This window comes from Giraffa tippelskirchi, chromosome 3 (assembly GCF_054371585.1).
Source record: "Giraffa tippelskirchi isolate mGirTip1 chromosome 3, T2T-mGirTip1v1.2.pri, whole genome shotgun sequence".
In the NCBI taxonomy this organism is placed as follows: Eukaryota; Metazoa; Chordata; class Mammalia; order Artiodactyla; family Giraffidae; genus Giraffa; species Giraffa tippelskirchi.
In genome coordinates, this window is record NC_137277.1 from 86,039,348 (window position 1) to 86,052,922 (window position 13,575).

At 43.5% G+C, this 13,575-nt stretch overlaps 1 protein-coding gene across 12 annotated transcripts in view; it reads right to left on the bottom strand.

Moving 5' to 3' along the window:
- Positions 1-13,575, bottom strand: part of RAPGEF4 (Rap guanine nucleotide exchange factor 4) — a 318,142-nt gene that overhangs the window by 244,772 nt on the left and 59,795 nt on the right. For 9 of the 12 annotated variants that reach the window (XM_081584651.1, XM_081584649.1, XM_081584653.1 and 6 more), the window contains exon 3: positions 13,069-13,157. In XM_081584651.1, the coding sequence (XP_081440777.1) occupies positions 13,069-13,157 (89 nt within the window). Of the gene's footprint in view, positions 1-6,335; positions 6,504-13,068; positions 13,158-13,575 lie in introns of those variants that run through there. The other 3 variants (XM_081584671.1, XM_081584668.1, XM_081584655.1) reach the window with 2 other exon arrangements.

A 13,575-nucleotide genomic window follows, 5' to 3' on the forward strand; every position in this document is an offset into this window, starting at 1 on the left:
TTCTGCTCATTTGCAAATTAATGTTCAGAAAGGTTACAGAAAGGAAATATTTACAGTGACAGAGACTGAAGAAAGCAATCAGCACAAACTGTGAAGCATCAACAGTGAAGAAATGTCCCATTTTATATTAAGATGGCAATTTATTTTGAGGATTTTCAAACATGAAATGAAGATTTAAAAACTGGAGTGTTTTCAAGGATGAAGGTGGGTTTAGCAGACGCTGCTGGAGTCCTGCCAGATCCTCCCCACCCATTTCTCCCACCCTAGCCCTACCCTCAGAAGCAATCATAGGTTTCTGGACAGTTCCCGCACATACTTGCAGTTTCCCTTTTCATCTGCATGCTCTGCTTAAGGGCAGAGTGCTGGGCAGTTAAAGCTTGTCAGGTGCATCTTCCAAAAAGGCATGACAGTAGGAACACAAATACCCCGGCTTCTACCAGACACAATTTGTTAGAGGGTTCCTGGAAGGAGTGAGCCCAGCTGCCCACAGCAGAACTCCTCATCTACATATTTTATTGGCATTCCTCATTCCTTGTCTCAATTCCCCTACTTCCTTACAACACTTCCTGGGGTGTCCTCCATAAAAACCACTGCAGGCAAATCCTTGTCTCCAGATTGGCTTCTGGATAAACATGAGATTGGATTAGCTAAACCAATCTTGAGCTGTGAGTCCCAAGTTACACTGCAACCTCTGGAGAGGTACTGGGTCAAACCTACATTCCCAAAGAGATTCTGTAAGAGCAGCAGAGGCCAGCTTATCACTGACTACTTTGCATCAGACGCACCCGAAGAGCAATATCCCTTGGGCGTCACCTGGAAAGACCTCATTGTGTTTCCAGTAGAGGATACAGGGTCTCTGAACCCAATCCTACTATGTAACTAGTGGTGATGGGCTCTCAGAAAAAGAATTAACTATGGCATGATACTGAGATGATACTTGGTTTCTTCCTCCGATCTGCCCTAGCTCTCTCTCATCTATCAGTCCACTTGATCACTCCTTCTCCTACCTTCTAAACACTTAATGACCCACTCACCCCGAACAGTACTCATCTCCTGTGCATCCTGTATGCGTGTGGATCTCCACGTGTGTGGGTGGAACACTACGCGCCAGGCGTCTTGACTATGATATCTCATTAATTCTCCACAACAGTTAAAGGAGATAATTTAAGTGCTCTGCACCATGGCTGATTCAAAAGAAATGCTTAATAAAGCTATTCTTACTGATAATACTATTAAATACTTCACAATATTGTAAAGCAATCAATCAATTAAAAATAAAAAAAGAACCTCTTTCCAAGGCTCAATAGGAAAATTGATTAACTTTGATTAAGTATTAACTTAAGCCATACAGGTTCTTTTTTCAACCAGCCAATTGATAGATTTATTGACTACCTAATCATTCCAAATCACCAGGAAAATACAAAACATTTGGCATTGCTCCCCTTCTCACCTTCTGGTCCCAATACTGGGGCTCACTTGACCCTCTCCTAGAGGATGCAATCCATTCAGTTCTTCTCTTCCTCATCAGGAGAAATGGAGGCAATCAAAGCCAGAAACTGAGAAGCGTGTCTGCATTACTGCTTTTCCCACTCTGATCATCATGTGCCCCATTCTAACAGAGTTCCTATTTCAGTTGGAGAAACTGGGTTTCTGTCTTTCTGCATCTGTCCTGACAGCCTACCTGGTATCCTAATTCTTCTCAAAGGGGCAGACTGCCTTGTTCTGACAGCCCTTCCTGGCATCCTTCCGTCACCCGGCCTGTTTGTCAGCCTGCCTGGCCACGCACCTCCATCATGGAGCCTGTTCCCTGTCCAGCACCCAGCCCTATCCATCACGTTAGACCTGCCTCAATCCTTCACCATGCTGACCTGGGGGCTGTGCTGCTTCAATCGCTGGCTTCCTACCTCCTGATCAACACTGCCTGCACATGCTTCTAGATGGTGCCCACTGTCATCTAGAAGAGGAGGTTCTACCCACTCCCGCCCAGCAAGGCACCAACTGAAGAAGTCATGAGCAGTGTCTTGGACTGGTATGTGTTTCAGCCGGAGAAGGAAATAGCAACCCATTCCAGTATTCTTGCCTAGAGAATCCCATGGACAGATGAGCTTGGTGGGCTGCTGTCCATGGGGTCACACAGAGTCAGACACAACTGAAGCGACTTAGCAGCAGCATGTGTTTTAGCAGAAGAGGTGGGGTCTGGTCATCTTCACTCATAAAAGCTGGTGTTAGGTGAGTTACCAAAGATGTCAACAATCTGGCCCGGCTGGAAGGCAGGGAGCATCAGGCATAGGAGGGTTGGGTTGGGTGAGGGTAGGAATCTCTTGGAGGCAGCAGAGGGAGAAGACGGTGCACCTTGCAGACCTAGATTCAAAACTCACTTCTGTCGGTTACTAGTCCCGGGCTTCGGGCAAAATGCTCCCAGGAGCCTCAGTATTCTCATTTGTGAAATGGTGCAATCTTTCTCATGAGATTATTCATAGAATTCAATACACATAATAGATAGTCCTACATGGTTCCTGGCACACAGGTGCTCCACAAAAAAACAAAAACAAAAAACGGAAAATATTTCTGACTTAACCTATACATGTATATACGTATGGCTATCTACATTTCTAAAAAGCAAGTTATGTTTTTCTACCACTGAAGTAACAGAGAATCTCTTATTCATTTTGTGTTAATCTCCAATTAATGATGGTTTTTTTTCAACGCTTAAATTCCAAGTTTCTCTGACCCCTCCAGTCTGGATGTCAAGTGGTTTGAATGATCTGCAAAACACTTCAGCTCTCTAGGGGAGCATGTATTCAAAGGAACCTTTCTGAGGAATCCTGCTGTAAATCAGAGAATCCTTTTGTATTACAACTAATCACCCCTGTATTTATCTGCTTTGTACGTCTGGATGATGGTATACTGGGTTTTCTTAAAGCAGGCATTCTTGTATGAGGCATTTTGTTTGTTTCATTACAAACATAGCTACATACCTACAGTATGAACATAGGAATGGTGTTAAGAAACACCATGGTTATGTGTCACTGGAATTCAAGCTAATACACATGGACCTTGCAAATGATATCTATAAGCAGCCACAGAAATTGAATTTACACAAGTTAGACATTCTGATGAAATTTAAAATAAAATAGAAGAATTCTCTGTGGTAAGTACATCGATTTTTGACTGTCCTGTAATTTTAAGGAGTATCAGTTATTTTATTATGTATGCATTGCATACATGCTCAGTTACTCAGTTGTGTCTGACCCTGTGCAACCCCATGGACTGTAGCTCACCAGGCTCCTCTGTCCATGAAATTTTCCAGGCAAGAATACTGGTGCAGGTTGCCCTTTCCTCCTTCAGGGGATCTTACCAATGCAGGGCTTGAACCAAGTCTCCTACATCGGCAGGCAAATTCTTTACCACTGATCCACCTAGGAAGTCCATTTTATTTTGTGTATTTAACCCAATTCCTTATTAATGGCTCAAGAAGAGTTAATTGTCTTACCACATGTTTATTGCTTTGGATACCTGTTGGGTTCATGCCAAGGAACAAACTGGTCCTTAAAGTTTGTAGACCCTGAAATAAATTTTTACAAAGCAAATACTTTTACATATTTTAGACCTATAGGCAATACTTGCCATTAAGTTTTGTTGTGCTGGGTTTGTTTCATGAGCTTGAGTTTACTCTTGAATTTAAGGAGTGCTCCAAGTCCTTTTAGAAAATAAAACTTTAATGGAAGCTAATCTCTGAATTTGTCAAGACATTAGGGTGTATGTGCAGTCTAAAGGATTTACTACCAAGCAGGAAGGCAAAACACTTCTAAGACAAACGTGCTTTCCTTCTGACAAACAGCAAAGACAAGTTCTTCCCTAGAACCAGCATTAGACACAGCTTAACAAGATCAGTCAAGCTGGCTGCAGGAAGGTCCGGTGAGACCGGACCAGTATTAGCATCTGATACCTGAATCAGGGAGGCCCGCCTCGACTCAGCAGGTGGCCAGTCTGTCTTGCACCCTGGCTCTCTCCTGCCTCTGCCTACACCAAGAATTACATGGCAACGAAACTCAATCCAGTACGCAGAGGCCCCAGGCCGGATGATAAACAAACTCTAATCAAGTCCCAACAAAGAGAGTGACCTGAGCATAGACAACTATTAAGATTACAAGCAACCACTGAGGACAAGGCACCTTTCAGGTTTTACTGGCTTGAGACATGTGTTCAGAGAATGTTTCCTAATGATAGCGATGTCTGAAAATAACGGATCAAAATGAGAATGTATCAAGGAATCAGGCAAAAACAGAAAGAAGGGGAAGGATAAAGCAACATGACAGAGAAACAGGCCTGCCCTCCAAATTTTACAAATATGCAACACTTCAAAACATCTTTAAGACAAAGAAGGTTTAAAAAGAAGACAAAACAAAAAAACCCTCATTTGACTTTGTGGGGGAAACCAGTAAGAGATTATTTTCCAAAACTTGCCACAGAACTTTATAGATGGAGGAGAGGACGAATAAAATGATGACCAAGGCAAATCACAGCCCCATTCTCTGATCCCATGAAATGGCTGAACAACACTGTTCAACTTCTTGCTATTTCAAATACAATATGCATTTCCTGCTTTTTCTATTCCAGCACTGCCCTCCTGTGGTAAAATGGCAACATTGCAGCCGACAGCATTCCACTTTAGCCAATCACCTTTTCCTTAAAAATAGTAAGAAAAAATCATGGAACCCCTGCTCTTGGTCAAGCTTCATACTAAGTGCTTTATACACATTAACTTATTTAAGGTAGGAGCTAGTATCTCCAATTTACGCATACTCTAATTTGCTTGTGGTCACATAGTAATTAAGTGACTGAGAATTTCAAGACTGACTTACATGATTGCACATTGCATTAGGTAAATATTAACATTTTAAATAAACATCTGTTACAGAAATATAGATAGGAGTTTTAAAGAATTACTAAACCATCCTATTCCCTATTTTGCAGTATATACTTCTATTTGCTCTGCAGCCATCAGAAATCCTTTCATGTGACTGGGGAAATGTTATACTTTTTTGGTGTAAAGATTAGTTTAACCTTCTTTATGTTTAGATTTTAAATAGTTACCAAAGCAAGATTAAAATAGTTACTATACCACTTACAAAAGCTTCAGAAAAAAGCAGGACCTTGTCTCTCCTCTCCCCACTCACACGAAGTGAATATTGTCTGAGATAATGAGCTTTATAAAACTATTGTTTTTAAGCTTAATATTTGTTTATAACCTGTTCTAATGCTCACTTCTAACCTGAAATCTACCTAAATATTAATGAGGAAAAGTCCACCCACAGTATTATTCATTCTAATAGGAATGTAAATCTCTGGCTTTTAGCCCATTAAGTTAAATAGGTACTGGAGACAGGCAGGCTGTTGAACACGAGTCCAGCTGTGCATAATCCAAAGGCCCGCAGGTCCTGCTTAGACTTAGGTAAGAGATCAAGAGCAGGGGCAGGTCTTGCTGGGAACTGAAGGGTTCATCCTTGACAGAATCTGTGATGCCGAGTAGAAATCTACATGAGAACATGAGCCAAGTTGGGACACTCTGGTCTGGGATGGGGAAGTGGTCTGCGGGCAGGGCCCCTTGCTGGGCATTCTCAGTTTCATGGGGTAAGACAGAGTGACCAGGCAGGAGAATGTCTGCGAAGCTGGGAGAGATGCCTCTGACAACTGCTCAGGGACACAGGGTAGAAGTACTTCCGAGGTAGGTTTTGTTCTATGGAGCAGTGGAGTCAATATAATTGATATCAACTGATACAGTTGATAGGAAGGCATTTCCAAGGATGGTAGACTCTAAAAAGCTCACCATAGTTATAGGAACAGGATAATCCATGTATTTCCCAAAGTTCTTACCCGCACACAGCTTCACGGCTGTAACACAAGAAATGAAAGCACCATGAGACCAGCTCCTCAGGGAGGGTCTCAGGGAGGTAGGGCCACATCCCTCTCCGTATCCAGAGCTTTGGGTTTCTCCCCTCCAGCCCACGCTTGAGGCCTTGGACTGGGAGAAGGCAAGGAAGCAAAATAGAGCACTGGCCTTACTGCCTGAGAGCAGAGAAGCTGGTTCCAACCAATTCTCGGCAGGATTCTGTACCCTCATCTGCCGGTCCCGAGCTAGGAGCGGACCCACAGGGTGAGGCTGCGGTCAGTAGACAAGGTCCTGCCTCCCCAGCTGGCAGGGAGTGTTTCTAAACTGACTGGCAAGTGTGTTGCTGGACTGACCCCAAGCAAAACTGGGAGGCGAGCCCAGTAGCTTTTTCACTCCACCCTCCCCTGCAAGGAAAGGGTCTGAAGTTTACCTTAGTACTCACCGAACGTTTGTGTTTTCATCCTTCTCCCAAATGAGGAATCAGTGGCTTTCTTTGTTATAATGCTGGCCATCAGTGTGATCCAAGGGGGTGGAGAAAGATCCACCACCCTGTGACCACCACGCACCCGGACATCCTGGCAGTATCCGGGAGCATGCGCCCTTTGTATCTGTAGCCCCTCCCCCACGCCCAGGTAGCTGGACGCAGCGCACGTGTGGTTTGTTAAGTGAGGTGCCAGCAGAGCACTGGATTGGGCAAGGAAGTCAGGTGATTTCCAGCCGTATGGCTTACTACTGTGTCATCCTGGGCGGGCAACTCACTCACCTGTGTCTTAGCAAGATGCAGCACAGCTGGGTCAACCTAACCGGGCAGCTCAAATGAAAGAGGGCAAGTGAAATGCTTTGCAAAGGATGAGATTTAATACTACTCTGCTCGGAGGGTATCGCCAATGAGAAATAAGTATGACCCTCCATGTGGGGTCCAAAAAATTCAAGGAAGATCGGTCAAACCAATCATATGGAGAGCGAGAAGTATGTTTTCTTACCCTAGGGAGCAGAAAAATTTAATATAAAGGGTGATGGGAAGGGAGAAAAAGTAATATATTGAGACAGGCAGGAAGGTAATATGAATTTATGAGCCAAAGATAATATATTTCTGCTCTGTGTGTTCTTGAAAGTTATATCTTCGTATCATGTAGAAGAAAAAGGGTGATTTTTTTTCAGAAAAATTCAATCAATAATACCTAATAAATGTATAATATAAAAATACTGTACCAGAATCTGTGAAGGGTTTTCTTCCTTATTTCAGTCAATGGCATCACCACCCACCTCTTCATCCAAGTCAGGCTCCTCCCTTTCTCTCAACCCCACCCCCCATCCCATCAACACCAATTATACCCGTTTCACCTCTACTTTGTATATACCACACCTAAATCTCCCTCCCCGATCACCCCTACTTCTCAATCCCACCTTCCAACTTAGAAACCCTTTAAAGGGATGGGCCATGCTCATTTCACTGTGTGTCTTCAGGTCTAAAGCAGGTTCCCCAACAGTAGGCCTTGTGTGTGTGGGCGGGGGGAGTGCAAACACTTGAAAGGAGGGGCTTGGAGGTGAGGCATGGAGCTCTGAACTGGAATCCGAAATGCAGGACGGTGGCTGCAAGAGCTTCAGGGGAAAAGCTGCTCCTCCCCACATCATTCCTAAATGGCTCAGCCCTCACTCCATCCCTTCCCTCTCACATCCTCTGGATGGCACCTGTACAAGCACAGTGGTCAAGAACTTGAATCCTAGAATCACAGCAACCTAATGGAAGAAAAGCTATGACAAGCCTAGACAGCATATTAAAGGAGAAACATTACTTTGCCGACAAAGGTCAATATAGTCAAAGCTATGGTTTTTCCAGTAGTCATGAGAGTTGGACTATAAAGAAAGCTGAGCACTGAAGAACCGATGCTTTTGTACTGTGGTGTTGTAGAAGACACTTGAGAGTCCCTTGGACTGCAAAGAGATCCAACCAGTCCATCCTAGAGGAGATCAATCCTGACTATTCATTGGAAGGACTGATGCTGAAGCTGAAATTCCAATACTTTGGCCAGCTGATGCAAAGAACGGACTCATTGGAAAAGACCCTGATGCTGGGAAAAATTGATGGCAGGAGGAGAAGGGGACGACAGACGAAGAGATGGTTGGATGGCATCACCGACTCGATGGACGTGAGTTTCAGCAATTTCTGGGAGTTTGTGATGAATAGGGAAGCCTGGCGTGCTGCAGTCCATGGGATCGCAAAGAGTCGGACAGAACTACGACTGAGCGACTGAACTAAACTGAACGGCTGTGTGCCCTGGGGCAAGTTATTGAGCATCTGTGAAATGAGACTAATTATAGCACTGAATGGGGGAGGGCGATGTAGGGAGTAGCCAGTGAAATAAAGCTTGTAAAGCGCTTTGCCTAAAGCCGCCCCTAGTGGGCGCTCTGCTACCATTAGCCATTCCGGCCCTCTCCTCACCATTCTGGCTCAGCTAAAACCCCACTGAGGAGCCGAAACTCAGAGGTAAGTTTGGAAGTTTATCTCCATCATCTCCCCTGACTCCTGACTCTCAGATGAGAAGAGAGGCATGCAGGGCAGGGCGAGACTTGAAGAAAATATGTGGAGAGCAGGCTAGCAAGAAATGCTGCTCCACCCACTTTTAAAGATTTGAGTCTTTGCTGTTACCTCACTTCTCTTTCCTTAATTCTCTCTTAGTCTCTTTAAACTTTTCTTCTTTTTCGGCCCCCACCCACCTTTTGTTTGTGTATGAGAAGCAAGAAGAACGTGAAATTTGGAGTGAGTCTGACAGAAATTCAAATCTTAATTTAGCCACGTACATTTGTGTGGCCCTGGGAATGTTATACCTAAGGTCACTGAGCCTTGTTTTCAAGCCCCTTTAAAACAGGACATAAAAGATGAAGTCAGTGAATACCCAGGGGGCCCCAGCACAGTGTGACACGTGAAGGCAATGGGAAATGCTGGTGCTGGTCTCCGGGATTTCCAGGTCTCTTCTGCCTTCTCCTCCCATGGCCCATTGCCCAAACCCATTTTGCCCCCCACGATAGGGGCATATGATAATTAATTTTATGTGTCAACTTAGCTAGACTATGGTAACCAGTTGTTTAGTCAAATAGCCTAGATTCTGAAGTAAAAGTATTTTTTAGGTGTGATTAACATTTATAAGCAGCATTTTAAAACAGATAACATGGGTGGGCCTCACCCAATCAGTTGAAGGTCTTAAAAGCCAATGTCTCCCTTGAGGTTTCCCAAAGATGGAATTCTGCTTCCAGAACGCAACATAGAAATTCTATGTGAATTTCTAACTTTAAGATTAAAGTCTGTAGAGTCTGCATCAGCTGCTTTCACCTGAATTTCAGCCTGCCAGCTTGCCCTGAGGATTTCAAACTTGGCAGTGCCCACAATCACATAAGCCAATTTCTTAAAGGAAATGTCTACTATCTATATATCTATCTATCACCTGTTGATACTGGTTATCTGGAGAATCCTGACTTATACAGGGTACCACTCTGACTGGCTAACCCACTGCCTTTATTTGGCCACATCACTACTGGGAAGAGACCCAGAGTCCATTACAAGGCCAGAGCAGAGAGCAATGACCTTTTTGTTTCTCTCTTTTGAGTTACTTGCCATGAGAGAAGTTTTAGCCATCTCACTCATTCTCCTTAGCTCCTTCCTCTCCTGTGGTTGGAATTCTATCTTGTCCATCAGAGCTGGCTGGAAGGCTGGGTCCTCTGTCTATTTCTCCAGAGGGTTGGAGGCTGTAGAGGTCAATGTGTCTTCTCTTCCTTATTTCTTAGGGACTCTACAAATCAATTCAGAAAACTCTGGCTGGGACTGTGGTTGGATTCTATGAAGTACACAGAAGCAGCAGCAATAAGCAAGCTTATAGCTTTGGTATAAAGCTAATATGAGAATATGAGAAGACTAAGCCCAGCTTCATGCCAAATAGAAGAGAAAAAAGTGGAACCAATGACAGATTTTATTTTCCTGGGCTCCAAAATCACTGCAGACAGTGATTAAAGCCACAAAATTAAAAGACTATTGCTCCTTAGGAGAAAATCTGTGACAAACCTTACACGGCATATTAAAAAGCAAAGACATCACTTTGCTGACAAAGGTTTGTGTAGTCAAAGCTATGGTTTTTTTCAGTAGTCATGTACAGATGTGAGAGTTGGACCATAAAGAACTGATGCTACCGAATTGTGGTGCTAGAGAAGATTCTTAAGAGTCCCTTGGACTACAGATCAAACTGAGATCAAACCAGTCAGTCCTAAAGGAAATCAACTCTGAATATTCATTGGAAGGACTGATGCTGAAGCTGAAGCTCTAATATTTTGCCCATCTGATGCTAAGAGCCAACTCACTGGAAAAGACCCCGATGCTGGAAAAAATTGAAGGCAAAAGGAAAAGGGGGTGACAGAGGATGAGATAATTAGATAGCATCACCAACTCAATGGAGGTGAGTTTGAGTGAACTCTGGGAGATAATGAAGAACAAGGAAACCTCATGTGCTGCAGTCCATGGGCTCACAAAGAGTTGGACACAACTTAGTGACTGAACAACAACAAAGTCCATCTTAGGAAAGTTCTCTTCATTGGGGCTGAGGTCAAAGCCATAGCTAGAATCTAAAGTTAAAGTTTACTAAAATGTTTTTAAATCCACAGCTGTTGCTCACCTATTCTTGGCGAGCACCCCATGCTGAGAGATTACTGGTCAAGGCCAAATGCTATTTTAATACCATCAAAATCTCATGCCAGCTTTTAACATCTGAGGTGTCAGCACATCACTGCTGATGATATTTATCATCCCTTAAGAACACCTCCTCTGCCTTTTCAAATTCTTCTTTCCTCATCGCTCTTCCATGCTTTTCTTTCCTTCTCACCTTTCTCCTTCCTAATTTTCATCTTCCTTCCTTTTCCTCTTTCCTCACCTTTCTTTATTCAGTTTTTCTGCATCACCATCATTACTCATTCAGAACCATACAGAGGAGGAAGGAAGATCATCCTTTTCTAGGCCCTGTCCCCTCTGCACATCCATGCAGGTAAGAGTAGGTGAAGGCTCGCATCAGAAGCAACTCTGAGCAAAAAGGTCTGGAGGGGACCCACCTGGACAGCAGTCTGCAGGCAGAAGGTATGCAGAGATACAGGGCATGAGAAGATCTGAAAGGATGAGAAACAGCCAAGAGAGAGGGAATTGCTTCATCATATTTCTTCTGAGCCAAACAGTACAGAGTGCTGGCTAAAAGCATATGTTCAAGTGCCTAACTGCTTATTCATCTTGGTCCCCCTAATTTCTAGATATGTTAGTTGAAATTAGTTAGTTCACCACTCAAGGACTTGGTTTCCTCATCTGTAAAATGAAACAGTAATGTGACCCACCTCACAGGGTTAAAGGAGCAAGTAAATACAGTTAGGTGCTTAGAACATTGCCTAGCACATAACAAATATCCAAGAACAGCTAGCTGCGCTCAGTCCCACTGGAAAACTAAGGCAACTTTAAGAGTCAAAACTCACCTCTCCCTTTGGGCCACTCTGAAATTCAAGAGGGAAGTGGCCCTGCAAGAGAGGGCAGGAGGACAGCACCATCGAGGCTGGCAGGCACAGATTCCAGGCAGTGCCTCACGGAACTTTTGATGCACTGATGCACTGAAAAGGTATACTGTCAGGTAAGGAGGACTTGGGTACTGGCCTGAGACCCTAACCCTTCATAACAATGGGTAGAACACAGGCTACTATACTCCAAACTCCAAATGTCCACTAACCAACAATCCACTCATTAGATGGTAACTGCCCATAACTCCAATATACACACAAATTTCTACCGAGTTAAACCTCAAATGGAGTATGTCATAGATGTTTCTCACAGATGAAGTATGCCATATTTGGAAAAGGCTTAGAAGCACTATCTTAAACATGGTATTTGGCTGGAGATTATTTGTCCCTTTAATTCCTTGACCTTTTTGATATTTCTTTCAAATTATGTAGTTAGCCGATTCTCTTCCTTCAGTTTTTATCTGAATCCTGATATATGTGAATATAAGACTCAGAACATTTTCATACCGAAGCTGGATGGCAGCCTCTAGAGGGGTGTCCTTTTGAGATGAGAGGTTCTTGGCTCTACATAGGAAGGTTCTGTACATGCAGGCCACGTGGAATAATGATGGAGAAAGGGTCACTGCAGATGTGAAAGGAGAATCTAGGACCCATTCCAAACTCACAAATATGATGGAGGAGGCAGCAAGAATATGAGTTTTATCTACTAGGATGCCATGTTCCTCAGAGGTGACTAATGAAGATAAAGTAAGCCCATGTTTCTTGGCCCTCCACATTCAACGAGATGAGGTAGAGAAATAGGGAGAGGTATTCAGGAGACTGCCTTGACCATGTTTTCCTGAATTGCTGGAGCTCATAAGAGGCTGAAAAGAGGGGCTTCCCTGGTGGCTCAGTGGTAAAGAATCTGCCTGTCAATAAAATAGACACATGTTTAATCCCCGATCCGGAAAGATCCCTCACACCACAGAGCAATGAAGGCCGTGTCTCACAGATATTGAGCCTGTGCTCTAGAGCCCCGGAACTGCAACTACTGAGCCCGTGCGTCCTAGAGCCTGTGCTCTGCAACAAGAAAAGCCACTGCAATGAGAAGCCTGCACACCACAGCAAAGAGTAGCCCCTGCTTGCCACAACTAGAGAAAAGGCCACGCTGCAACGAAGACCCAGCACAGCCAAAAATAAATAAAAAAATTTTTAAAGCTGACAAGGGGGTCACTTCTAGGACAGAAAAGTCAGGAAACCAGATTCAGGAGGATCTAAGGAGGAACCTCAGAAGACTTGCTTCTCTTTCCCCTTTGCTCACATTTCACCTCACACGGTAGCAGTTTCCCACTGCTGTGGACCTGTTTGCATTTTTCTAATAGACAGCTGGCTCCTGGAGGGCAGCCTCTGTGCTTCTGCATTTCATGTTCCCACACCTGGCGCCATACTTAAATCGTGGAAAACATTCACTATGTATGTTTCTTGAGTAACTTAATAAAGGAATTCAACACATACTTATGGGACTCTGTACTACGGGGAAGATGAAATGGGTTTAAAAATGTAATTTTGATAGCATTCAAGACAGAGGGATAATGTATCATTAAAAATAACAATAATAAATCTTACTTTAAGAAAATAAAAAGAATATGGTATCTTACCTGGTGACTGCTGGTCTCAGAAACTTTAACATCCAAAGACCCTGCCAGGACAGCATACCAGTTGGTTCCAATATCACCTTGGCGAAATACTGGAAAAGAAATAGGCAGGTGAGTAGGCCAAGTGTAAGTTGGTTTTACCACGTAATCTGATAATTTCTCACTGACTGTTCTGAGCCTAACTTGGACCTAGATGAGATTCTTCCATCTATTCCCACCAGAACATACCCTAATTTTCTTTCCCTCTTCCATCAACAAAGCAATATCCTATTTATTCAACATTCCATGAAGCAGAACTCTATTAAACTGAACTCTTTTATATTTAAACAGTAGCAATAAGGGATGATAACCCTAAAGGCTTTGAATGTAAGAAGAATTGTCCGGTATTCTCTGTAATTTATCTTAAATACACTTCATTGTATTGTGATACTTGGAAAATCATTACTCTAGATGGGGTATGTGTTAAAAAGACTATGTGACTCAGCAAAACCGGATCACCATCCCAATTTC